The sequence below is a fragment of the Pan paniscus genome, chromosome 8 (genome assembly GCF_029289425.2).
Source record: "Pan paniscus chromosome 8, NHGRI_mPanPan1-v2.0_pri, whole genome shotgun sequence".
Lineage (NCBI taxonomy): Eukaryota > Metazoa > Chordata > Mammalia > Primates > Hominidae > Pan > Pan paniscus.
The window spans coordinates 59,160,469-59,177,303 of NC_073257.2; the positions used below are offsets into that span (position 1 = coordinate 59,160,469).

Genomic DNA, 16,835 nt, shown 5'->3' on the forward strand with positions numbered 1-16,835 from the left:
AACTAATAGCCTGGATCGGCTGAGACCATCCTGATTTCAAACACCCAGTCCCCTTGCCTTCCTAAGAACCCCTGTGTTTTTCAGACTGAAAACATGTTCTGAATTTGGTTCATGAAGTGCAGCCCCTGTTGAAATTCATCAAGAGTGGGAAAGAGCCAAAGTGGGAAGGAGCATGGGTTGATTGGCACAAAAGTAGGCCTGTTGATAATGAATGGAAGTAAAGGGGACATCAGGTAGAAGCTTTTGCTGTGAGTCAAAAGGACAATTTAAAAGTTGCCTAAAGAGGCACACGCCATCTCTGTTGCTGCCATCCAGTTGGAAGGGAAACTTAGGTTCTTGCCTAATGGCCGAAGCCCTTCACAGAATGTCCCCCACCCCTACCAGCTGCCCACTGCCCCTCCCCCTCTGCAGAATGTCTGGGGTCCTATGTTCCAAAAACCTGTTTACATTCAAATTTTACCTGCTGCAGTTGGACTCAGGAGCATCTGCTGAGCCAGGTCACTCTCTGGGTCCTATCCTTGACTTTTCTCATTGCGGAAACTGCCAGACAGCGGTTGTCAGTGCCCAGCCTGAGGGGATGGCTTCAAATGGAGGTGAGCCTGTAGGGATGGGGGCATTATCCGAGTCTGCCATGCCTCAACTCCTTGGGAATTCAAATTTGACACTGCCCCTGGGGACAGTTGATAGGGCTGATGTTGAGGAGGGAGGGAGCACTGGATGTCCCCAAGGACATCATACGTGGGGATGGCCATGGCACCCTGAGTCTGTAGTTAGGGAGGACGGCTCCTTAGAGGTGGACCAAGATGCCTGGGGGAATACACCATGTAGGGGAAAGGACAGAGTGGATGGATTGATCCTTTCTAGAAGGAGACAAGGCACGTCATTGTGTGTTTGTAGGGAGTGGTGGGATCATGTTGTGCTGGTGGCCCTGGGAGGATGACAGGCAAGCCCAAACCCTGTGCCGTGTCTTCAGGCACCTGGAAGGTGCCCTTCCATAGTGTTCAGAGAGATTTGGACTGGAGTTTTCTAGATCTTAGGGAGGAGTGGGGAGAAGTGGTCTCAGCCAGAAAACTGTTGGGTGGGTTGGCTGTGACAGAGCATGTAGTGACAGCCTCTGGGTGGGCGAGGCTGGGGGCTACTGTAACTGCCACAGCCAGAGCCTCTCAGCTCCCTCCCCAGAGTTGGGTTCTCCATCAGTTCAGGTAGCTGTTGGCTTTGATTTAACAGGGGTGGGGGCAGATGGGGAAGTTCAGGCAACACAGGGCCTGGGTTTCCTGAGTTGTTCTGAATTGTTTGCCCTTTTGTGGAAGCTCAGGTCTTCAGACCCATTTCCTCTTGTCTGATAGCTCATGGCCTGTCCTCTGCACTTTGTGTTACTGTGGAGATGAAGAATTTGCTCCCATTCCATTTATACTACCTCATGAACAGGAGATAGGTGTGGATTCTTGCTGGTTCTCAGTGGAAGGGTCTGGAAAGGCTGGTTTCCTTTTCAGTAGAGGAAAGAGAGTAGCGCACAAATAGGAAGATGATTCTCTTATTATTATTATTCAAGTTAGGATATGTGTCCTGAATGATGAGGTGCATGTGCTGTATCCCTTATTCTCCTTGACTAGAGACTGCATGAGGTCCTATTGGACAGGGATGAGTTCCAGACAACTTTGCCTCACCTGGCCCATGGCCCAAGAACCCCTGGTTCTTGGTTGGTCACTATGTTCAGTTATTGGGAGCTCAAAGGAGAAGGACCAGAGATGGGCTCCTTGTCCCACTACCTATTGTAACATGACCAGCAGCTGTGAAAATCCCTAGACACCTCCCGTGATAGCCCTGCTGCTCACCATTTGCTGGCTGTGTTCTAATCGTGTGCAGCTGTTCCTGGCTATGCAGTGACACTGTCTCAGGGGACTCCACCACTGCCTCTCAGACCTGCTCCCTGGGAACAGAGCTTCCTGAGTGGCAGCCGGGACCATCGAGTACTGAGGAAAGGGTGGCCCGAATCTGACCCCTATTTAGCACTTGCTGTGGGTGGTGCCAGGACAATCACTCGCATGCTGGGTGTGAAGAGTTATGGATTATCTTCAGGGTTCCTAGGGCGCTGGCTTGGGAAAGATTTCCAGCCCTTGGTTTTCTTTTGTTGTGTTTGAGCTAGAAAAGAAAGGGGTTTACAAGAGCTTCAGGAAAAGGAAGATTGAAGAGGAGATGGGCCATAATATTCGGAAGCTTCTGGCTTCCTGTTGGCCTTCTGAGTGCCAAGCCACTGCCCTGGGGTAGGCCCCTCACCTGTTGCTGAGCACGCTGAGGACCACCAAGCCACTGAGAGACTCATCCCTGACCCATGGCTTGGGAGATGCCTCTGAGGCTGACAGCGTCTGCCAGGGACACCCAAGGCAGACCCTCGGGCAGCGAAGGCTTGGCTGTTGCTTCTTGGGAGACAGGGGTTAGGGAGTCTTGGTGACTGGGGCCAGGCTCTCTAGTGGAGCGACTCTCCTTGGAGGAACAGAGCATCCGATGCACACTCAGGGACATTTGCAAGCTGCAGTTTCCCTGTCATACCCCCTCAGCTGTTGAGACTCCCCTCTGATTCTCCAGTGACTAGTGTGGACCTGGAGACCCCAGCTCATTCACCTCTTTCCTTTGTCTCCACAGCATACCCAGTGCTGGGACCAGGCGTGACTGTGAACCCTGGCACCTCCCTGTCTGTGTTTACAGCTCTGCCCTTCACCACACCCGCTCACGGCCCAGCACACGGGCCGCTCCTTGTGACTGCAGGGGTTCCTCCAGGTGGCCCTCTGGTATTGTCTGCCTTCCCCAGTACACCTCTGGTGGCAGAACAGGATGGCCGCGGCCCGAGTGGGGCCGGGGCTTCCAACGTCTTTGTCCAGATGAGGACAGAGGTGGGGCCTGTGAAGGCCGCTCAGGCACAGACCTTGGTCCTAACTCAGGCCCCCCTCATCTGGCAGGCTCCAGGCACCCTCTGCGGAGGTGTTGTGTGTCCACCTCCCCTACTCCTGGCAGCTGCTCCTGTGGTGCCTGTTATGGCTGCCCAGGTGGTTGGGGGCACCCAGGCCTGTGAGGGAGGCTGGTCCCAGGGCCTTCCTCTTCCACCACCACCACCACCGGCTGCCCAGTTGCCCCCCATTGTGTCCCAAGGGAATGCTGGGCCACGGCCACAAGGGGCTCATGGAGAGGGCAGCCTGGCTTCCTCCCAGGCCAAGGCCCCGCCAGATGACTCCTGTAACCCCAAGAGTGTCTATGAGAACTTCCGACTCTGGCAGCACTACAAGTCCCTGGCCCAGAGGCACCTTCCCCACAGTCCTGACACCGAAGCGCTTTCCTGCTTCCTCATGTGAGTGTCCTTGGGGCATTGGAGCTGGTCTTGCAGCTCACACGTAAAGAGGCTGCTGGATAGACAGGAGGTCACGCTGTTCAGGGGAGCTTGTAGGGCGGTCGTGAGGGTGATGGGCTGCACTGTGGGAAGGTACATTTTCAACAACATTAATCTGGCTGCGGCTCAGGACAGACTGTCAGGGGCCTCATCTCAACTGCCCGTCACTGTCCCGTGAGTCCAGCCAATCCTTACTTTCAATAATTTTCACAACAATGTCTACAGAAGACCCAGGTCAGAGAGGGTTCCTGGTGTGATGTGAGCTACGGTTTGGGTTTAGGTCTTTGAGTACACACCCCAGTGCCTCCCCTTTAACCCAGTATTGATGGCCAGGAGCACCTCACATGGGGCTCGGGGGAGGAGCTGCAGGGCCCAGCAGGAACCTGGCACATGCCCGCAGTTCCCCTGAGGTCCAGTTAGCACAGTGGTGGTGGAGCCTGCACAGGGGGATGGTCTTGGGCCCTGCACTGGGGTCGATGCTGGGCAGGTATTTGCATCTTCACCCTCAATCCCACCTAGAAAAAGGGACAATGATGCTTCATTCAGAGGATGGTGAAGAGATAACTTGAGCTCACATATGACATGCATAGCACAGTGCCTGGCACATGCTATGACACATTACATGACAGCAGTTATGATTACTGTCCCCATTACTATCATTATCAGGACTAGGCCATCTAGGAGAGCACTCCCCAAAGCCACGGGCTCCAGTGATAGCTCTGAGTGCACCACGAGTCCAGCAGCCCAGGGCCATGGACTGTGGTGACTGTGAGGCAGCAACGTCAGCATCTGGGAGAGTTTGTGGTTTCATTCCCAGTCCCTGCCTCTCTCCACCCTGCGGCGCCTCTGTGACCCTGTGTTTCCCGCTGATGAGCAAACGGGAGCTTGAGCACATCCACCGTGCAACACACTGGCCGTTCCCTTAGGGAAGTCCCCTGCCTGGGGTGTAGGTGGAAGGTGGCCCCATCTTCATCCCCAAAAATCTCGCTGTTCCCGCACCCTGGAACTGGTTGCATTCCTCCTTGGAGCAGAGTCCCGGTGCACTGGGGACCCTGATTCTTGGAGTGGAGCTGCCCCAGGCTCCCAGGCCTTTGCCATGGCTCCTGTGAGAATGTGGGAGCTGCACCTGCTGCTTGCAGTGGCGTGGACACCGCTCTGCTTTGGTTCTGGATGTGTGCTCCTGCTCCTCATGCTCCAGGGCCCTGAGGCTACGTCCCCAGGGGCTGCCTTGCTCCAGAGTCCCCAGGAAGCTGGTTAAATGCTCAGTCTTGGGGCCCTGGAACCTGCACTTTAACCCTCACCCCCAGGTCATTCTGTGTGCACGCTGTCTCAGTCAGCTCAGGCTCTGCTGTAACAAATCCTGTAGACTGGGTGCTTTATAAAGACACATTCATGTCTCCCAGTTCCAGAGGCCAGTAGTCCCAGATCAAGGTGACAGCAGATTGGGTGTCTGGTCAGGGCCCTCCTCCTGGCTGGAGAGAGCTGTCTCTGGCTGTGTCTCCTTGTGGCTGAGAGCAAGAGCCCTGGTGTCTCCTCCTGCCCTTAACAGGGCTTGGATTCCATGACTGGGACCCACACTCATGACCTGCTCTAACCCCGATTGCCTCCAAATACTGACACACTGGTGCTGAGGGCTTCAGCACAGGGATGTTGGGGACACACATGTTCCACCCATAGTACTGGGTTCACTTCTTAACACCAAGGACTCGAGGGGCAGTCGGAGAGGCCACTCAGTAACTTGTGTTGATGTTTGATCTTGGGGGGCATGTCCTGGGGCCTGAGGAGCTCACATGGGGGAGAACAGGATACGGATAGATGGCAGGACAGGTGTGGGGAGGACAGGGGCCAGGTGTTGGGACCAGGTGGGCTTGGGATGAAGGGTGGGCTTATAGACTGGGACTGACTGAACTGGTTTACAGCCCAGTCCTCCGATCCCTGGCCTGGCGGAAGCCCACCATGACCCTGGAGGAGGGACTGTGGCGGGCCATGCGGGAATGGCAGCACACGAGCAACTTTGACCGGATGATCTTCTACGAGATGGCGGAAAAGTGAGTCTGGGGTCCTGGGAGCAGGGCCCGCATGGCAGGGTGACAGTGAATGACAGAGGCCCAGTGGCCATGGTGGCTTCTCAACGTAGAGCATGAGGAGGGTGTGGAGAAACCCAGGACACTCTGGGCCCCTGGCTTCCTCAGGAAGCTGCTCCTGCCACCTAGAGTGCTCTGGGGTCTCCGTCCTGCCCTATTGGGAAGCACCCCCTGCCTGGCCTGGGGCCATCCCTGCCTTGACACTGGAAGTCATGGCAGGAACAGCCAGCATCACAGCCCAAAGTGGGTCACCTCCAGCTGTGGGAATGGGGAGAAGGGGCGCTAGTGACTATAGACAAGAGTGGGGTGCAGGCTCCTCACAGCACTGTCCAGAAGTCGGTTTTCTCCCATCCCAGCCTGGCCAGGGAGTTGGGTTGGGGAGACCTGCGCCTGGGACACCATGAGACCCATCTCTGGCCTGACTGCCTTTGCTTCTGGGCAGTCCCCTCCATGAAGACAGACAGACAGACAGCAGCCTCAGGGGAAAGAGGCCCTGTCCTCTGGGCTCAGCTTTTGCTTCCTCCTGACCAGGGGTCTCCCAGGCCTCATGCCCCTGGGTTATCTTTCAAGGGCCCACAGTCCTAGCCTCAGGACTCCTGCATCTGGGCATCATCCCTGATGCCTTTTGCCATAAACCCCACCCCTGGCCAGCTGAAACCCGGAGGAGGGGTCCCCCGGGACCCTCCTGGACCTCGTGGCCCTGACTTTAGTCAGGAAGCCCCATTGATGCCATGGGCTCTGCAGGGGCCGGGTGAGGGAGGGTGAGCCCAGAACTCTGGAAGCAGCTCCCTCCTGGGACTGGGGGATGGGGCACAGTGAGGGCCTGGACAGCCCACCTGAGGCACTCCCTCCCATCCCTGCCCTCGGCCGCTGCCTGGTCCTGGGGGGAGGGGGCCTGGACCCTCTCAGCACAGCCTGGGCCTCCTTCACCCCCAGATTCCTGGAGTTTGAGGCTGAGGAGGAGATGCAGATTCAGAAATCGCAATGGATGAAGGGGCCCCAGTGCCTGCCTCCTCCAGCCACACCGAGGCTTGAACCTCGAGGACCCCCAGCCCCTGAGGTGGTCAAGCAGCCAGGTATGGCTTCCCACATTCCCACAGGAGCCATGGCAAAGGCCAAAGGGGCCAAGGGAGGCCACTGTCCCCACACCCCATGCTTCCCTTCAAGAAGGGGATTTGCTCCCTCCAACAGGACAGCTTCTGGGATCATATGTTGGGTATTGACCTGGTCAAGTTTCCTAGCTACTCTCTCCCCTCGCCTGTCCAAAACTCCACATATGCTCTGCCCAGGAAGCAGGGATGAGCGGGGAGAGTACACGGCATATTGGTGGCTCCAAACTTCCTCCCAAGCAATGCTGTCTCAGATGTGCCCCTCCTGCCTCCTCCGGGGGTGCTGTGGTTCAGGTGGTCCTGACCCAGCTGGGACCCACTTCACATCCCCAAGCCCTGCCCTCCCCTGTGTGGTGCAAGCAGGAGGAGCGGCCCTCACCACGCCCATCCTCCTCCCTCTCTGCCTCAGTGTACCTTCCCAGCAAGGCCGGCCCCAAGGCCCCGACTGCCCGCCAGCCACCACCCCGGCCCCACCGGCGAGCAGAGACCAAGGCCCGCCGGCCACCACCCCGGCCCCAGAGACCAGCAGAGACCAAGGTCCCTGAGGAGATCCCCCCAGAAGTGGTGCAGGAGTATGTGGACATCATGGAGGAGCTGCTGGGGCCTTCCCTCGGGGCCACGGGGGAGCCCGAGAAACAACGGGAAGAGGGCGAAGTGAAGCAGCCACAGGAAGAGGACTGGACGCCCCCAGACCCGGGCCTCCTGAGCTACATTGACAAGCTGTGTTCCCAGAAAGACTTCGTCACCAAGGTGGGCTGGCCTGGAGTGCTGGGGTCTGCTGGATTCCAGGGGGTGGCACTCCCAGGTCCTTGGAATTAAGCTCTGTTCCTTAGCTACTCAGCAGTGTGTGTATTTCCATGGATTTGAGTGTCTGTGTATGTGATTGTGTGTGTCTGTGTGTGTCTGTGTGTTGCTGTGTGTTTGTGTCTGTGGTTACTGTGTGTCTTTGTGTGTCTGTGCGGGTGTGAGTGTGGAGTGTGTACGTTACCTGTGTCTGTGTCTTTTCCTGTGTCATATGTGGGTCTGTGTGTCTGTGTGTGGTTTGTGTGTCTCTGTCTGTGTGTGTGTAGCTACCAGGTGTGTGGTCTGTGTCTGTAGCTGGTGGTCGCCATGATATAAGACAGCCCAGGAGGGTGGGGACGGGGCGCTTGCTGCTTTCTGCGTCTCCTCCAGGTGTCCTTGGCTCCAGGCTACTCCCTGCCCAGGAGGCTCACGCCTTCTTCCTTCTGTTTCCAGGTGGAGGCCGTCATTCACCCGCGATTCCTGGAAGAATTGTTTTCCCCAGATCCACAGATGGATTTCTTGGCCCTAAGCCAGGAGCTGGAGCAGGAGGAAGGACTCACCCTTGCCCAGGTACCCCAGGGGCAGGAGGGACCCGGCACAGAAGGCCCACCTGATTGTCTAATCCCCCGCTCTGGGGATGTCCGGCTTCTTGGGGAGCCACTCCGGGGTGGGAAGATGCAGGTTCAGAGGGAGTAGGATGGAGAGGAGCTAGGGAGGGGGGTCAGCGTGCAAGCTGCGGTGAGGCCCAACCAGATGCCCGGCAGAGCCACACCCTCTCTCCTTGACTTAAAGCCCAGCTGCCTCAGGCTTCCCTGCCCCCCGCCCAAGTGCCCTGGTCTCCACCACCCTGGGCCCTGCTCACACCTGGGGCAGCGCCAGTAAGTGCCCCCTTTCTTCCCGCAGCTAGTGGAGAAGCGCCTCCTACCCTTGAAGGAGAAACAGCGTATGAGGGCAGCCCCTAGTCATGGCACAGCCCGGTTGGACTCAAGTTCTTCTAAGTTTGCAGCTGGCCAAGGAGCAGAGAGAGACGTCCCTGACACCTAACAACGGGTTGGCATGGAAACCTGCCCATCCCAGACGGCTGCCTGGGACTCTCAGGGACGAGGCAGGGCACACACTGGCATGGCCAGGTCCAAAGACTCTGTTGTGCTTTTGGGATGTCAGGATTCCCCTGGGCTGAGGGCTGCCCGGCCAACCTCTCCTCCGCAGGACCACAGACCCACCTGCCCTGGCGTGGGTACCAAGGATGCCTTGGATCTCCCTGGAGGGTCTCCTGTCAGGGAGTCACATGGGCTGGCTCAGGGGTCAAGTGAGGAGGAGGAGCTCCCCAGCCTGGCCTTCCTCTTGGGTTCCCAGCACAAGCTTCTGCCCTGGTGGCTACCCCAGAGCCCTGTCCCTGCCTCGGGCCTTCTCAGCCCAGAAAAGTGGGGACCCCAGGGAACTCATCAGTCTCCATCTGCTGAGAGAAGAGGCCTCAACCTAGCACCTTCTCCTGCCAACAAGTCCAAGAAGCGACCTCTCTTTGGAAGCCTGTCCCCTGCTGAAAAGACACCCCACCCAGGGCCTGGGCTCAGGGTCTCTGGGGAGCAATCCCTGACTTGGGGGCTGGGTGGCCCCTCACAGTCTCAAAAGAGAAAGGGTGACCCCTTGGTCTCCAGGAAGGAGAAGAAGCAGCATTGTAGCCAGTAGGGGCTTCTGAGCAGGCTCTCTGGGGCCAGTCCCCAAGGATGGGGCTCTGGCATCCGATGCCCCAAAGCGGTCAAAAGCTTCTTCTCCCCCAGTGCTGATCTTGCTGGGCCTTAGCTTTGGAGGGTAGGGGAGGGAGGGGAGGGAGAGGGTGGCTGAATGGGGAGGGCAGGAAGGGAGGGTCTGGGGGGAAGGGGCTGGGGAGTGGGGGTGGGAAGCAGTGCGTTGGGGGCCTCGTGTGTAAGTGTGAATAAATGTAGTTGTCTTGGAAAATGCTCTTGGGGCTGCTGCCTCTGTCCTCGGTGCTGTGCTGCTCCGTGGAGGGTGTCTGTGAGGGAGGGCAGAGGAACTGGCAGATGCCAGGCTCTGGGAACCCACAGGGGCCGGCCCCACTCTTTCCTCCTGGCGTAGGGAGCCCCTTCAGATGCTCCAGGGACTGACAGATGCTGAGGAAGCCCTGATCCCTCCCACCACCCACTCACAAGGCCCTGCCTGCTTTAGGGAGGCTTCTTGGGGCCTCCCATCATTATCAGCATCCCTGGAAAATCCTGGGATTGGAGAATGCTGGCTGGCTCTTGTTCTGCTCAGTGGGAGCTGAGGAGAAGGCAGCCACCTGCAACATGGACATGGGGAGAGGAGGCTGCTCCTGCTTAACCTTCATCAGGAAGAGCGCGGGTACTGGGCTGAGGGGAGACGTTGAGGTGACCATCCACACGGGTGGTGTTTGGGATATTATGATGGGTGGGGAGCAGGGGAAGTCCTTCTGCCTGTTTCTGGGCAGGAGAGAGTCTTGTCCAACTAGCTGAAGCAGATGCTCCTTGCTGTGGCCACAGGGACTGGCCTCGGGACACTCAAGATCCTGCATGGAGCCCCCCACAGCGATGATTCCCTTCCCATATGATGACTGAACTCATGTGGAATTGATGTAGACACAGATTTACACTGGTATCTAAAACAGTTCCCTCCCAACACACCATCACCAATGGGAACAAGCATGTCCAGTCCATCAGGTGCAGGGTGGGTGTGTCTGCTGGTTCCAGGGCCCGGAGGAGCTGGGGCCAAGGCCAAGAGGGGCCGAGGGTCAGCCGCCCTTCTGCCAGGCACAGACCCCAAGGGCAGAGCAGGGGCTGCCTGGGATGTGGCATTGGCTGTCTGGGACGTGCCCTGGGAGTCGGGGGCTAGGTGTTCACCAAAAGGAGACTTCCAGAGTCTATGAGTGAGATGAGGACTGCATCAGGAGAAGGACCGAGGCTGGGGAGGATGCTCTGCTCTTTCCCAGGTTGTCCTGTCCTCCCAATCTCTGCTGAACTCCCCTCACCCCATGGGCCAACTTCTGCCCCCCTTACCTCTAACCCACCCTTAGAATCTCAGATCCCAGCATGGACAGGACCTGGCACCCGCCCTGGTTCCCTCCTGGCCAACACCTTCTTCTGCACAGTCTGATTTCTGATTCCTCCCCCAGGGCCCTTATTGGCTCAGGACCCCTGTGACTGCCAGGGTACTGGTCCCAGCACTGCCTGCATGCAGAGCTGTGGTCATGGCGTGGGGGGCTGGCCCAGCAGCAGAGGCTGGTGGGGCAAAGCTGTCTGGTACACGGTGGCCTGGCCCCTCAGCCAAGTGACAAAGGGAGCCATGTTTGGGTCCTCTCTGGCCCCATCTGGGGCCAGATCTGGGGAGTGAAGAGTCACTGGTGGGTGATGTGGGCAGCTCCCATGACTCCTCTACATTCAGGGCCATCCTCAGGAGATAAGGTAGCACTGCCCTTTTGCAGGGTTTAGGAATGTTAAGTGAGCCGTGTTTGAAGGGAACATGGTCCATACTCTGGTGTGTGTGGGTGCCCAGCCTTCTTCCTCACCTAAGGGTGAAAGTGACACCTTGGGGCTCCTGCTGGTTACCCCACTGGCTGTTGTCTATCCCACTGTCCCTGTCCTTGTTTTGGCTGAGCCATTCCTAGGAGGCAGAACTTGTGCTTCCTCCACCTCTGTGTCCCACCTGAGCCCTACAATCTGCCCCTAAATGGGCACAGTGGGGCTGACTGGGGGGCTCTGTTAGACTGAACACACGTCCCCCCCCAGTTCCTGTGCTGAAGCCCTAACCCCCAACCTGATGGTATTTGGGAGTTATTCAGGGTTAGAAGAGACCATGAGGGTGAGGCCCTAATGATGGGATTAGGGCCCTGATAAGAAGCAGAGACCCCAGAGCTCTCTCTCTCCCTGACACGAGGACACAGTGAGAAGGCGGCCATCTGCAAGCCAGGAAGAGAGCCCTCACCAGAACCTCACCACACTGGGACGCTAACCTTGGATTTCCAGCCTCCAGACTGTGACAAATACATTTCTTTTTTTAATATGTGCCACCACCCCCAAGTCTATGGCACTTTGTCCTAGCAGCCCTATGTGACTAGGACAAGGTCCATAATCTCAAGAACTTCCTTCATGACTGGTATCTGGAAACCGTGCATCAGAGCCAAGGGAAAGAAAGGCTCAGCCCTTTGCAACTGTCAGCACACCTCCACCCCAAGTGCAGTGTATCACACATGAACCAGGAGAGCCTGGGATGCAGTGAAAAGGAATCTGTAAATACCCATGATGTCGTCACATCCACGCTTGGGAAGCCATGCAGCTTGCTCACAGCAGGTGCTGGGGTGTGCTGAGGATCTTGGTCAGCTTGGCCTCCCTGTTCACACACCCAGGTCACTCTCTGGGAGCCAGTGCGGCTGGGGCAGCCCCAGGCAGGTTTGCCTCCAGAGACCCCTCCCTTCACCACTGGATGATAGATCCCTGAAGAAGCCATGGCCTCCTGGGAAACTCCATCTGACAACGTGAGCAAGGCTTGCCCCTGTTAGTGAACATGCTGTGCTTTCTGACATCTACCAGGATGGACTTGATCCAGGCGGCTGCCCTTTTATAGCTCACTTTGATTCTAACTTCAGCGTTGCATGATGCCCTATGAATGGAATATACAATGTGTGTCTTTCACATCTGTCTTCTTTCACTTAGAATAATATTTCCAAGGTCATCTACATTTTTAGTATGTATCATTACATCACACCTTTTTGTTGCTGAATAATATTCCATTAATTGATATACTAAAATTTATCCATTTATCAGTTAAGAACATTTGGGGTTTTTTCACTTTTTGGCTATTGTGAATAATACTTCTAAGAACATTTGTGTACAAGGTTTTCTGGGGATGTATGTTTCCATTTCTCATGGCTACATACCTAAGAGTGAAATTGATGGGCCATATGGAAACTCTTATGTTTAACCATTTCAGAAGGTGCCAGACTGTTTCCAGTGTACACGAACCATTTTATATACCCTCTAGCTGTGTGAGGTTCCCAGCGTCTCTCCATATTCTAGCCAACATTTATTATCAACTCTCTTTTTGATAAAGTCATCCTAGTGGTTCTGAAGTTGCATCTCATCGTAGTTTGCATTTGTGTTTCCCTGATGTTGAACCTCTTTCATGTACCTATTCGCCACTTGTATATCTTCTTTGGAGCAGTGTGTACTCAACATTTAGTAATTTTTAACTGGTTTGTGTTTTTTCATTGAGTTATAAGAATTCTTTATATATTCCAGATAAAAATGCTTTACAAGATATAATTTGCAGAAATATTCTCCCATTCTATGGGTTGTCCTTTACTTTTTTGATGGTACTCTTTGAAGCACAAAAGTTTTTACTTTGTTTTTTTTTTTCTTTTTTTAGCATTTTATGACTTTTATTTTACGTGACGACAAATGTTTGCACAACATACAGTGGCTACATCTAAAACTTTGAGCATTTTTTTATGGCGCAAAGAGACAGAAAGGTTAATGACATACTTAACTGTTACAGTGACTTTGGGTAGAGCCCTAAAGACAGCACACGCTCCAGAGGGCGGGCTGAGTGTTGTTCACACTTGGGTCCTGAATTGTTGTTGTAAGGTACAGAGACACACTTTAACTGGGGAATGGGGTCCCCGCACAGTGATCGCCCCATGGGAGGGTGACAGAATATGCCAGGAATTGTCTTGGACATGGGCCCCAGTCACCACAATCAGATGGCTTACTTGAAACAAACAAACAAAAAAACCCTTGATTACAACACACCAAAGCTGTTCCAATTTGTAAAAAATTGTAGTTATTACATTGCAATGAAATCTGACTGTTTACCAAATCTTGGGCCAATGTTTTACTTGGATAGTGCTTACATTATAAATATTGGTTTTTGCCCTTAGTGCTAACATAAGAAAAATCAGTTCCTTGTATACTCAATAACAGAGCTTGGACTAGCCAATGCTGTCTATTCACTCATGGCTATAATGCAGCCGACAGAATTGTTCACCATGGAATGTTTTATAAACCTGTTCATATTCCAGAGAGACAAAGACTCAAAACTACAAGTGCAAAGTTGGAGAAAATGTGAGGGTAGAGATTGCTGCCAGAAACACTAGCTCATTAGGCATAGAGGCCACAGCAAATCAAATTGTTCCACAAACTCATTCTTCACACAAACATTTAAAACACTATGCAGCCAGGTGTGGTGACTCACACCTGTAATCCCAGCACTTTGGGAGGCCAAGGTGGTCGGATCACAAGGTCAGGAGTTCAAGACCAGCCTGGCCAACATGGTGAAACCCCATCTCTACTAAAAATACAAAATTAGCTGGGCATGGGCTGATGGGTGCCTGCAATCCCAGCTACTCGGGAGGAGGCTGAGGCAGCAGAATCGCTTGAACCCAGGAGGAGCAAGTTGTGGTAAGTGGAGATGGTGCCACTACACTCCAGCCTGGCCAATAGAGCAAGACTCCACCTCAAAAAAAAAAAATTTATACAATGGCTTTTCCATTTTCCTGGCCAACATTCACTTCGACTTTCTAAAAAAGCCCAACCCAAAAGATAGGGTTAGTGTTTAACACTTAAACAGTATAAAATATTTATGAAACATTATTTTGTAAGCCCTCTTTCCTTAGCACTTAATAAAATCCAAATGGCCTAATATAAAAGTTTCTTACATGACAGTTTAAAAAACATCTGCCCAATACACGATTTTGACATTCAGTCATGATTGTTTCAAAGTTTTATTGTAGACTCTGCTGTTGGATACAAAATGAAGGCATACAACTGTCACAGGCAGGGCAGTAAGTACAAAGTCTAAGCTGTAAAAACCGTTTGAAAATATAAACTCGTTTTTGGAATACATGTGTCAAAGGCTGCCCATGTTAATACCTTTGGTATAAAACGGTAACGATTCCCTTGACAAACCCATCCATCACCTGACGCACATTCACATCTGGTAACTACTCTACCTAGTCTAGTCTCAACCACCCCTGTCAGTCACGACTCACTCCTGTTCCTTTGCAGGCGCAGAGGAGCCTGGGAGGTAGGTCACTAAGAACACCCGTCCTACATAGGCGCTGCGCCCAGCTGGGCTCCAGCAGGGGCCACCTGTGCCCCACAAGCGCACGTCCCCACCCACAGTCACACATATCCCTTAAACAAACATGAACACAGACACAAACCAGACCCAAAGTTATCTATCTACCCGCACATCCTCAACCTGTTCACTGCTGGCCACTCTACACTGTGTAAAAATCAGAGGCAAAGACAAGGGGGTCTGTGTTTATAGCAGGGAAGCTCCCTGGGGCTGGTGGTGTGAGGGTGTCCCTGCCTGGATGCCAGGCTGGGAGGACAAAGGGTATGGGCTACACTGAATTTCTAAGCAAAATGACTTAGAAAGTTAGCCCAGCTTCATGGGGAAGGAGGCTGAAGAGGAGCGGGATCCCAGGGAGGGGTAGTTTATGAGCTATGCCTGTCACAGGGTCAGATGGCCTTCCTGGAGTGGAGTCGGGTCAATCAGGAGAACAACTGGAAGGGGCTGGAGTTGGGGAAAGAACCAGAAACAGAGCTGGACACTTACTGCCATGGAAAGTTCTGCTCCTACGCAGACATGTGGGGTCCCAGTGAGCACCAGGCCAAAGACCAGCCCAAGGTGGCAAAAGGCTTGCTCCCTAAACAAAGCCTTGCACCCAAAGTTGCACTGGTCTCAACGATTTAGACGCTCATTCAGCCACATTTCCACTGCCACAAGCTGCACTTATCAACAAGCTCTAGGCCCAAAGCCACATGGCAGAAAGCACATCTAGCAAAGCAGTGGGGATTGTGCCCGGGCCAAACACACAGGAACCAGGAGTGGACCTGCTGGGGCTGGAGGATTATGAAATAGGAAGCAGGGAGCTCAGATACCTCTGGTGGCCTCCAACTGCAGAACAACTCTCAGAATTGTCAAACTGAACCCTTAAGGGAGTGTCACCCAAAAAGCCCATATAGGAAGTCGAAACCCACAAAAATAAATATTGCAAACAAAAGTTCTCACATACACTTCACACTCATTCATACTTTTCCTCTGAGAACCGAGAAAGCCTGGCTCCAAAGAGTCTCAGATTCTCATGAAAAGTAGAGATTTTAGACACAGCTTGTTCAACGACAGGGGTCATACGCCTGGGTCAAGACAATCAATTTGCCTTGTCAAGCAATACCAAAATAATCATCTGGCTTGTTACAAAAGTATCTCCAGGCTGCAAGGGAAGCAGAAGGGGCCCGGCAGCCTGCACAGGATCTGGGTGTAGCACGGCAGGGAGTGGGGGCGGTGAGAGGAGGGCGGCTCGGTCTCTTGCCTGCTCACTGGTGGAGGTGGGCCCGGTCATCGGGGCGCTTGATGTGGATCCTCCGCACGCGCTCGATCCGCTCCCGCTCCCGCTCCTCGTCCTCGTCCAGGTGGTGGGAGCGCCCTGCCGCCCGGCCTGTGGCCTCCAGGAGCGCATTGTCAGGTGCCCGGCCATCCTGGGCCTCATACAGCAAAATGTTCAGGGTCTCCTCATAAATCCGGGCGTTGGGAAACTCCACCTTGGTCTGTTTCTTCTCAGTGGCATAGATGACGGAGGTACAACAGACTTCAGCAATCTTCCGGCCCTGACCATAAAAGGACCAGCAGCAGATTTCATCCCCAATGAAATCCTTTATGAACAGGACCCTTCCGTTAAAGCGCAGAGACAGCTTATCAAACAATTCAATGTTTTTCAACATATTGTCGTCAGAATTGCTGGTATATGAGTATTTGTTGTTACTTCTGTTGTAGAGCAACTTCACGGCTGGCTTATTTGAAGTCGCTATAAGTTTTTGTTCTTCCTTGGATGAGGTGATCACAGGGACCTTGCAGAAAGGCTCATAAGTATCTTTGTTTTGTAGGGCCGCCTGGCACTCTTCCACCAGGCCTTGGACTAGGTAGTACTTGGCTTCTGCTAGCAGCTCCTCGATCTCCCGGCGGCTCTCGGGTAAAGGCACCGCCCCGTCTCGAAGGTAGTTGAGTATCGTACCAAAGTGCTTCCCACAGCGGTCAATGAGGATCCAGCCTTCACTGTCGGTGAGCACTTCCATGCGCCCGCTGAACATGGCCTTCAGCATGTGTCCTGCTTGGTCAGCGTCTGCATGGTGGAATAGTAGAGGGCTCCACCCACATTCAGCTTCACGTATTTGGAGCTGGGGCTCGTGCCCTTGAAGGAAGTGGTGCGGGTAGCAGCCGCTGGCACCGCTGAGCTCACCACATTTTCTCCTGACATCTCTTCCATGAAAAGTCGGAGGACACAGGAGTCTCCAAACCTGGACTGAGAGCAAAAGTTTTTACTTTGGATGAAGTCCAATTTATCTGTTTTTTCTTTTGTTACGTGTGGTTTTGATGTCATGTTTAAGAAACCATTAACTAGTCTTAGGTCGTGAAATTTATTCCTATGCTTTTTCCTTTTTGAAA

General features: G+C 54.0%; 2 protein-coding genes and 1 pseudogene across 2 annotated transcripts in view; 2 read left to right on the forward strand and 1 right to left on the reverse strand.

Annotated features, from left to right (window-relative positions):
* Positions 1 to 16,835, forward strand: part of LOC100969124 (anthrax toxin receptor-like) — a 748,177-nt gene that overhangs the window by 165,142 nt on the left and 566,200 nt on the right.
* On the forward strand, positions 427 to 9,099 carry LOC117974575 (NUT family member 2D-like; annotated as a pseudogene).
* On the reverse strand, positions 12,290 to 16,693 carry LOC100981597 (BTB/POZ domain-containing adapter for CUL3-mediated RhoA degradation protein 3-like). Its single transcript, XM_034930443.3, is given in 2 exon segments — positions 12,290 to 16,494; positions 16,497 to 16,693. Coding segments are annotated over 2 exon segments (945 nt in total). The 5' UTR covers positions 16,657 to 16,693; the 3' UTR covers positions 12,290 to 15,709.